The 10,000-nt window shown below is 34.8% G+C and overlaps 1 protein-coding gene across 1 annotated transcript in view; it reads right to left on the minus strand.

Annotated features, from left to right (window-relative positions):
• LOC135219217 (cell adhesion molecule Dscam2-like) overlaps window positions 1-10,000 on the minus strand; it is a 275,739-nt gene that overhangs the window by 166,725 nt on the left and 99,014 nt on the right. Inside the window, 1 exon segment of the mRNA XM_064255786.1 lies at window positions 8,226-8,284. Within this exon segment, the coding sequence (XP_064111856.1) occupies window positions 8,226-8,284 (59 nt within the window).

Consider the following 10,000-nt stretch of genomic DNA (forward strand, 5'->3'; position numbering starts at 1 on the left):
TGGGAAAATATTGAGCAATAACTCCTGGTGGCTAATGCCTCCAGTATAGGCTTCATACAACATTAATACTGCCTGGGACGATCATTATGACAAAGAATAAAGACAGAGCCACTTCCCTTCCTTTCCCGGAAAGAGCCTGATATTTAATCAGTGTTCCGACATATTCTACGGAACACTTTTTCAATAACATTACAGCTTGCTATCTGGAGACCTCTGCCAACCAGTGTTGCCAATTGGTATGTGTTTACCCTCCAAACTGGGTATAAGACTTACACAAAACTGGGGAAATAAGTGAAATTAGTGTATCTATTTGTTGTATAAATACATATCAGAGCAATTTTCTCATTATTGCATTACTATGGCAACTAGAATTCATGGAAACAGTTTGTAAATGTATCGGCGTATGTGTGAAGCTCCACTAAATTGGCAACGATGCTGCCAACACCGTTACGCCTGAAGGGAGTAACTTGATCAGACGTCGCACTGACGTGATAACTCTCGCCCCTAGTGTCTTGTGCTTTAGGGAATGTAGAATTTCTTGTATATGTCGCTGCCCAACAGAGGGATAACGCTTACTGCAGAAGTCGCAAGTCCTAAATATCACTTGAAATGGGATTATCGCTAATGCTTTGATCGGGAACAATATACATCTACGTGGAACGCAGTTAAGATTGATGAGCATATTTTCTATTTTATTTCTTAATGCAATATTATATAAAGGTCATGACTAAACGATGCCTATGCATGAGCATCAAGTACACGCACACACGTGCGTATTATATATATATATATATATATATATATATATATATATATATATATATATATATATATTAAAACTTATTATTTCGCCTTGTGGGGGCAATCATTCCCCATCGTGGCTAACTACCCTCGTTATTATTGGCAGAAGTAATCTCCATAATGGTTGGACAATATCCAAGAATTCGTGAGCTCATTTCCTATGCGTGTCGGAATAACTAATCGCAACTATGATTAGTTATACGTGTTTACCCTAAGGTACCTACAAGCAGTCTCTCCTCTGCATATTAAATAATCCAACGTATGTTTCAGTCCGCCGAGATTGGCTAATCAGCACGAATGGCAGTTTGGTAGTCTTTCACCTGTCTGATTAACGATATTCCAGAGTGGTTAGCGTTTTTTTTATTTGGTAACATATATATGCGTTTATTATATATATAATATATATATACATCATATATATACATATAATAATATAACATATATATATATATATATATATATATATATATATATATATATATCTAATAAAAGGAGCCCATTAAAAACACCAAAATGTAGAGAGAAAATACTATATTTCAGAGACTGCTGTCTCTCTCTTCAGGTATATGAATGAGAAAAGTTTACAGAAAAGGTAGTATTTATACCAAGAGATTCGTCCACAAGTAAGCCAATTTAGGTCACCCCCGATGATAATCTTCCTTTAATCTTCTTAAGCGTTGGTTGAATGAACACTGCGTCGGACGATATCTGATATCCAATTCCCTTTTGAGATGTTCATTACCTGCTTCTCTTTTATTAAGGCCGATTCCATCATTTGACTCTTGTACCGGCAGTTGCTGCTATAAATTACACGTGACATATTCCAGTTTATTCTATGGTTATGTTCATTTATATGGTTGAAAATAGCCGAGTTCTGCTGTCCATACCTAACTGACCGTTTGTGTTGTATTAATCTCTGGGGAAGTGATTTACCTGTAAATCCGATGTAAGATTGGTCACAGTCCTGGCATGGGATCTCATATACCCCAGAGTCTTTGGGAGATGTCTTTTGGTGGACATTAATCAGGGATTTGGCTAAGGTATTTGGGTAGGTAAATGCAAAAGGGTTGGATTTCCCAAGGGTGTGAGTTACTCTCTTAATCGTCTCCAGGTGGGGAATTTTTATTTTATTGTTGGGTGTGTCTCTGGTTTTGTCTTTAGGGGGTCGGTAGAAAATTACGTTTGCTTTTTGAATTGCTTTCTCAATTATATGGTCAGGATACTTTAAAGATGAAAGTTGCTTGCGAATTAGTTCAAATTCTTTTTCCAGGAAATCTGGGGAACAAATTCGTAAGGCTCTTAAGAATAGGTTGCTGCTAGCTACACCTATCTTGATAGTATTGTCATGATAGCTAAAGTAGTGAATATATGAAAGTGAGAACGTTGGTTTTCTGTATATGGTAAATTTGTATTCTGTCGTGTCTCTGATTATTAAAACATCAAGAAAAGGAATTTTGTTGTCTGTTTCCCATTCAACTTTAAATTTGATGCTGGACACTAATGCATTTAATTTTGAGAGGAATTCATTAAAATTACCCCACTTATTATCCCAAAATGTTAGTATGTCATCCACGTATCTCATCCACAGCATGTTTTTGGGTTTTATTGCATTAATTACTGTAGTTTCAAAGTATTCCATGTACAGATTGGCTAAAATAGGACTTAAAGGACTACCCATACTACACCCGAATTTTTGCTTGTAGAATGATTCCCCGAATGAAAATACGTTATTAGATGCACATAATTCAACTAACTTTATTATTTTGTCAAGTGCCAAAGGGAAATGATCTGAATAGGGGGATAATTTTTCCCTTAAAAACTGAAGAACGTCCTGTACTGGTACTTTTGTGAATAGGGAGTCTACGTCAAGGCTTAAAAGTTTTATGTTGTGAAGTGGTATATGTGCTTCTCTGAATTGTGACAAAAGTCTTCCGAATGTTTGATGTGACTGGGAGAAAATGTGCCTAAAAAAAAGGAGAAAGGAGGCCAGCTAACCGTTTAGAAATTTTGTAATTGAAAGCTCCGGCGCATGAAACGATGGGTCTGAATGGAAGATTGTCTTTGTGAGTTTTGGGAAGACCATAAAAAGTAGGGTATTTAGGATTAATTACTTTAAATTTCTCTAATAGTTCAATACTCTTTTTGTCTTGGCCAATTAATCTTACTTTCCGAAAAAATTCTGTGGGAACGTTCTGGAGGGGATTTTTCGTCAGTTTTTCGTAAGTATTTGTGTAGCTAACGAGCTCCTTAGCGACACAAATACTTACGAAAAACTGACGAAAAATCACCTCCAGAACGTTCCCACAGAATTTTTTCGGAAAGTAAGATTAATTGGCCAAGACAAAAAGAGTATTGAACTATTAGAGAAATTTAAAGTAATTAATCCTAAATTACCCTACTTTTATGGTCTTCCCAAAACTCACAAAGACAATCTTCCATTCAGACCCATCGTTTCATGCGCCGGAGCTTTCAATTACAAAATTTCTAAATGGTTAGCTGGCCTCCTTTCTCCTTTTTTTAGGCACTTTTTTCTCCCAGTCACATCAAACATTCGGAAGACTTTTGTCACAAATTCAGAGAAGCACATATACCACTTCACAACATAAAACTTTTAAGCCTTGACGTAGACTCCCTATTGACAAAAGTACCAGTACAGGACGTTCTTCAGTTTTTAAGGGAAAAATTATCCCCCTATTCAGATCATTTCCCTTTGGCACTTGACAAAATAATAAAGTTAGTTGAATTATGTGCATCTAATAACGTATTTTCATTCGGGGAATCATTCTACAAGCAAAAATTCGGGTGTAGTATGGGTAGTCCTTTAAGTCCTATTTTAGCCAATCTGTACATGGAATACTTTGAAACTACAGTAATTAATGCAATAAAACCCAAAAACATGCTGTGGATGAGATACGTGGATGACATACTAACATTTTGGGATAATAAGTGGGGTAATTTTAATGAATTCCTCTCAAAATTAAATGCATTAGTGTCCAGCATCAAATTTAAAGTTGAATGGGAAACAGACAACAAAATTCCTTTTCTTGATGTTTTAATAATCAGAGACACGACAGAATACAAATTTACCATATACAGAAAACCAACGTTCTCACTTTCATATATTCACTACTTTAGCTATCATGACAATACTATCAAGATAGGTGTAGCTAGCAACCTATTCTTAAGAGCCTTACGAATTTGTTCCCCAGATTTCCTGGAAAAAGAATTTGAACTAATTCGCAAGCAACTTTCATCTTTAAAGTATCCTGACCATATAATTGAGAAAGCAATTCAAAAAGCAAACGTAATTTTCTACCGACCCCCTAAAGACAAAACCAGAGACACACCCAACAATAAGATAAAAATTCCCCACCTGGAGACGATTAAGAGAGTAACTCACACCCTTGGGAAATCCAACCCTTTTGCATTTACCTACCCAAATACCTTAGCCAAATCCCTGATTAATGTCCACCAAAAGACATCTCCCAAAGACTCTGGGGTATATGAGATCCCATGCCAGGACTGTGACCAATCTTACATCGGATTTACAGGTAAATCACTTCCCCAGAGATTAATACAACACAAACGGTCAGTTAGGTATGGACAACAGAACTCAGCTATTTTCAACCATATAAATGAACATAACCATAGAATAAACTGGAATATGTCACGTGTAATTTATAGCAGCAACTGCCGGTACAAGAGTCAAATGATGGAATCGGCCTTAATAAAAGAGAAGCAGGTAATGAACATCTCAAAAGGGAATTGGATATCAGATATCGTCGACGCAGTGTTCATTCAACCAACGCTTAAGAAGATTAAAGGAAGATTATCAGCGGGGGTGACCTAAATTGGCTTACTTGTGGACGAATCTCTTGGTATAAATACCACCTTTTCTGTAAACTTTTCTCATTCATATACCTGAAGAGAGAGACAGCAGTCTCTGAAATATAGTACTTTTCTCTCTACATTTTGGTGTTTTTATGGGCTCCTTTTATTAGATGGAATTCTGTTGTTACAGAACATTTTTACCAGTCATATATATATATATATATGTGTGTGTGTGTGTGTGTGTGTGTGTGTGTTTGTGTGTGTGTAAAACTTACATAAGGTTAGAGAGGAGAATTTGACAACGCAAGCTCACATTATACACACACACATATATATATATATATATATATATATATATTATATATATATACATATATATATATATATAATGTGAGCTTGCATTGTCAATTCTCCTCACTAACTTTATGTATGTTCAACCACATACACACATTTACATATATATATAAATATTATATAATATATATATATATATATATTAATATATATATATACTACGTATATATATACATATATATATATATATATATATATATATATATATATATATATATATATATATATATATATATATATATATATATATATATATATTACCAAATAGGAAAAACGCTAACCACTCTAAAATATCGTTAATCAGACATCTGAAAGACTACCACCAAACTGTCGTGGTACTAATGATTAGCCAATCTCGGTGTACTGAAACATACGTTGGATTATCTAATATGCAGTGGAGAGACTGCTTGTAGTACCTTAAGGTAAACACGTACAACTAATCAAAGTTGCGATTAGTTATTCCGACACGCATAGGAAATGAGCTCACGACACCTTGGATATTGCCCAACCATTATGGAGATTACTTCTGCCATTAATAATGAGGGTAGTTATAGTAGATTCGCATCAACCGTGCATCTGCTGTCTAGACCAGTCCCTTACGACGCTCCTAATTGGCTGCTGATAAGCCAACCACGGGGCTGGAAACCCTCAGTCTCTCGAGAGAGTTCACATGGGCAGGATGTGTTTTCCACAGCTCTTGGGGGATACGTCTTTTAAACGTATCCCTCAGGGGAGGTGGAACATACGTCCTTCTTATGTGAATTCTCTCGAACGGCTGAGAGTTTCCAGCCCTGTGACTGGCTTATCAACAGCCAATCAGAAGCGTCGTAAGGGACGGGCGTAGACATTGGATGCATGGTTGATGTGAATCTACTATAGCCACGATGGGAAATGTTTGCCCACAAGGCGAAATAATAAGTTATAATATCGTGGATCGGATGTTTCCACATAACGATTATTAAACCGAGATAAATCCTTGCAAATCGCATAATTTTGATACGAAGCGAGCAGTTTTATTAATACTTTTATAATAACATTAATCATTTCTGCTTTTAATTGGGGCAAGCAATGCTTTTCTCTTTATGGTTACAGCTGTTTGTTTAGTGAAACAAGTTCAACGAAAATTTGAACGGTCAAAAGTCTACTTTTTCTGGACCTGAATATACCACTCCTTCTCCTCGCCCCTTTTAAGAACTGTGACGAACAAAATAGTTTTGCTCATCACAGTTATCAACAAAATAGTTTTGTGTTTTGTGTTTTTTTTCGGCGAAATTTATCCCTGAAGCCGAACTTTCAAAAGAGTTTTGCCTATTTTAGGGGGAGAGGGTAAAGTTTTCTCCGCCAAAGAAAATTGATGTAAGCAACCGATGAGTGACAAATTGTCTACATTAGTGAGAAAGATTTTTGTACTGAGAAGAGTAAACGTTTTCTCCATTACTAAACGTCCATTTAACTATTCAAAACAGATGAAAAAAAAACAAAATAAAGCTTTTGCTTGTATTGGAGTCGGCGTCTTCTCTTTCCCGACGAAATGTTCAAACAGGCAAAACTGTTGTTGTCCACTGTGAAGAGGCAATGTTTTCATCTGACGGCAGTGTCTATCGACGACCAAAACAGTCAGAACAGTTTTGTCTCTTTGGGAGTCGTAATGCTTTCTCTTTACGGTGAAAGTGGCTCATTACGTCGGCGAAAATTTACACAGGAGCTGGAATGATTAAACCTCTTCCAGAAAAGGGATACTCGATTCTTCAAAGGAGTGCGATGATACTGCCCTGTGTGTACTCACGTGTCTTTGAGACATACGCTCTTTTTTCTGGAAGGAGAGAGAGAGAGAGCTTTCCAAGAAGGGCGCATAAATGAACGAAACGTAAATGCAACGTCACAAAATACTCTCTTACTAGAAGCAAACACAATTGTCAAACTTGCATGTGTGGTTGTTTTTTCATATATATATATATATATATATATATATATATATATATATATATATATATATATATGAGAGAGAGAGAGAGAGAGATATTCCTCATTCACATCGCAAAAATATGTCATACAATAGTCTTACCATTTCAGTTTCTTTCCAAAACTGACAGTGGACAAGTCAAACATATGGCAAAAATAATATATATATATTATATATACTATATATATATATATATATATATATATATATATATATATATATATATACACATCTGTGGAAAACGCTTTTAGCATTTACGCTTATCAAGATTCAATTTGAAAAGACTAAATGGTAAACGATTTTAGCACTGACCCACACCAAGATTTATTTTGAAAAGACTCAGCGCTGCTACAGCAGCATACTCAACATTCCTACATGCGGTATTTAATTTACGTCATTGCAGGCACGACTAGAACTCCTAAATCAATTAAAGTGACCTTTTGGTGTCGCCGGCTTCGCAAATTAGATCAACAAAAGGCGAAGTAAGCAAGCGGTCATTACGTACAACGTTTCAGAATTTAGATGCAATGGAAGCTAGATTTCTCTACTCTAAAAGCATCTTCTATTCTACCATGAATGTTATAAGCGTTTTAGTGTCGCATGCTTATTGCCAACCACACCTTGTGCAGAGTACTCGAACAAGTTTAAGCCCCAGGTTCGCCTCTCGAGAAAGGGAAAGTTATAGGCGTCATGATGGTGGCAGAAGAAAGGGAGACTTAGGCGCTATGACACGGAGCGTACTCGAGTTGTTAGGTGTGTGGATTGCGTATATATGTTAACACACAATGTAAGTCTTCATCAAAATATCTTTATTGTGTGGATGTTTTTTTTTCTTTTACCTGATGCCGGATTATTTTTTCGAATTAGTGTCACATTGTTCCTCATGACTTTTGTATGGATTGCATATATGTTATAGCACGAGAAATATCTTCATCAAACTATTTCTTATTATTAGGATTTTTCAATAACAAGGCTAGTTTATCGAAGTAAGTTATCCTATTACTGCATAACCAGTTAAAAATCTTTAAACGATCGGTCAATTCTGATGAAAGAGACTGAAAGCCTAGAGGAAGCTTTCCAAGCAAATGTAAAGTAATTTTATCGACGTGAATTGTCATACTGTTTTATAACCAGTTAAAAGCCTATCACAACCAATGGGGGCCGATTCTGATGAAAGAAACTAAGAGTCTATGTGACAGTGTCCATGGTCGTAAGTAGTGTTTACAATTGCTACAATTCTCTTTACTTAAACAATCACAGATGCAATTTTACTAACCTGCATTGACGGAGACAGATCTGGACGTTACAGAACCAACACTGTTGCTGGCAAGACATCTGTAATCAGACGGATAATAATAATAATAAAATAATAATAATAATAATAATAATAATAATAATAATAATAATAATAATAATAATAATAATAGCATTAGAGATAATTGTTACCCGAACATAATATTAATCATTAAAGATCAAAAATGAAAATAAATAAAAAATAACGTAATGAGACTTGAAAGGATTCATATGCAATTGCACTTTTATATAATAATAATAATAATAATAATAATAATAATAATAATAATAATAATAATAATAATAATAATAATAACATGGGGAATAATAATAACATGGGGAATAATAATAGCTGAGCATAATAATTACTAGTGATTAATATACAGTTGCACTTTTATCTATAGATAATAATAATAATAATAATAATAATAATAATAATAATAATAATAATAATAATAATAATAATAATAATCATCATCATCATCATATAATAATAATAATAATAATAATAAGAGGGAAAAAATGGATAAGTATCAAGATCTGAAAATAGAAATAAGAAGGATATGGGATATGCCAGTGGAAATCGTACCCATAATCATAGGAGCACTACACACAATCCCAAGATCCCTGAAAAGGAATCTAGAAAAAACTAGAGGCTGAAGTAGCTCCAGGACTCATGCAGAAGAGTGTGATCCTAGAAACGGCGCACATAGTAAGAAAAGTGATGGACTCCTAAGGAGGCAGGATGTAACCCGGAACCCCACACTATAAATACCACCCAGTCGAATTGGGAGGACTGTGATAGAGCAAAAAAAAAAAAAAAAAAAAAAATAATAATAATTAATAATAATAAAATAATAATAATAATGGGTGATGGTAATTTTTAGCTAAGAATAACAGTAATAATTGAAGTCTAATCAGTAATACTGACGGAAAACATCCAAATTAACGTCAATAAAAGTGTCTGTATTATCAAACAAAAAACAACGCAACAACTTGTCTGTAAACATCATCAGGGATCTTACTGATCTAAAGAATATTATTTAAAATGAAATTATTATAGTAATGCATTTCAACGTTATTGTACGCCTACATCACTGATAATAATAATAATAATAATAAAATAATAATAATAATAATAATAATAATAATAAGAAGAAGAAGAAGAAGAAAAGAAGAAGAAGAAGAAGAAGAATGAAATGCCACATTAGTGTTAAAATTGTCTATGTTAAAAATTATATCTGAACTACAGAATTTAGGCCAAAGGCCAAGCACTGGGACCTATGAGGCCATTCTGCGCTGAAACGGAAACTGACAGTGAAAGGTTTGAAAGGTGTAGCAGGAGGAAAACCACGCAGTTGCACTTCGAATCAATTCAAAGAAGGTGGAAAGTAAGATGGAAGAAAGAGAATATGAACGGAGGTACAGTAAAAGGATGCCACGGGGGGGGGGGGGGGTGCAGCTAGGGGCCGAAGGCACGCTGCAAAGAACCTTAAGTAATGCCTACAGTGCACCATGTAAGGTGCACTGACGGCACTATCCCCCCTACGGGAAAAAAAATTATATCGGAAAGTCTCTCCTTATCATTTTCAACAACACGGTGGATTTTAATTGTCGATATTATAGCCTCGTTACAGGGGTTCTTTTGTTCAATAATATAATAATAATAATAATAATAATAATAATAATAATAATAATGCACACATAGTAAGAAAAGTGATGGACTCCTAAGGAGGCAGGATGCAACCCGGAGCCCCA

The sequence above is a fragment of the Macrobrachium nipponense genome, chromosome 1, assembly GCF_015104395.2.
Source record: "Macrobrachium nipponense isolate FS-2020 chromosome 1, ASM1510439v2, whole genome shotgun sequence".
Classification (NCBI taxonomy): domain Eukaryota; kingdom Metazoa; phylum Arthropoda; class Malacostraca; order Decapoda; family Palaemonidae; genus Macrobrachium; species Macrobrachium nipponense.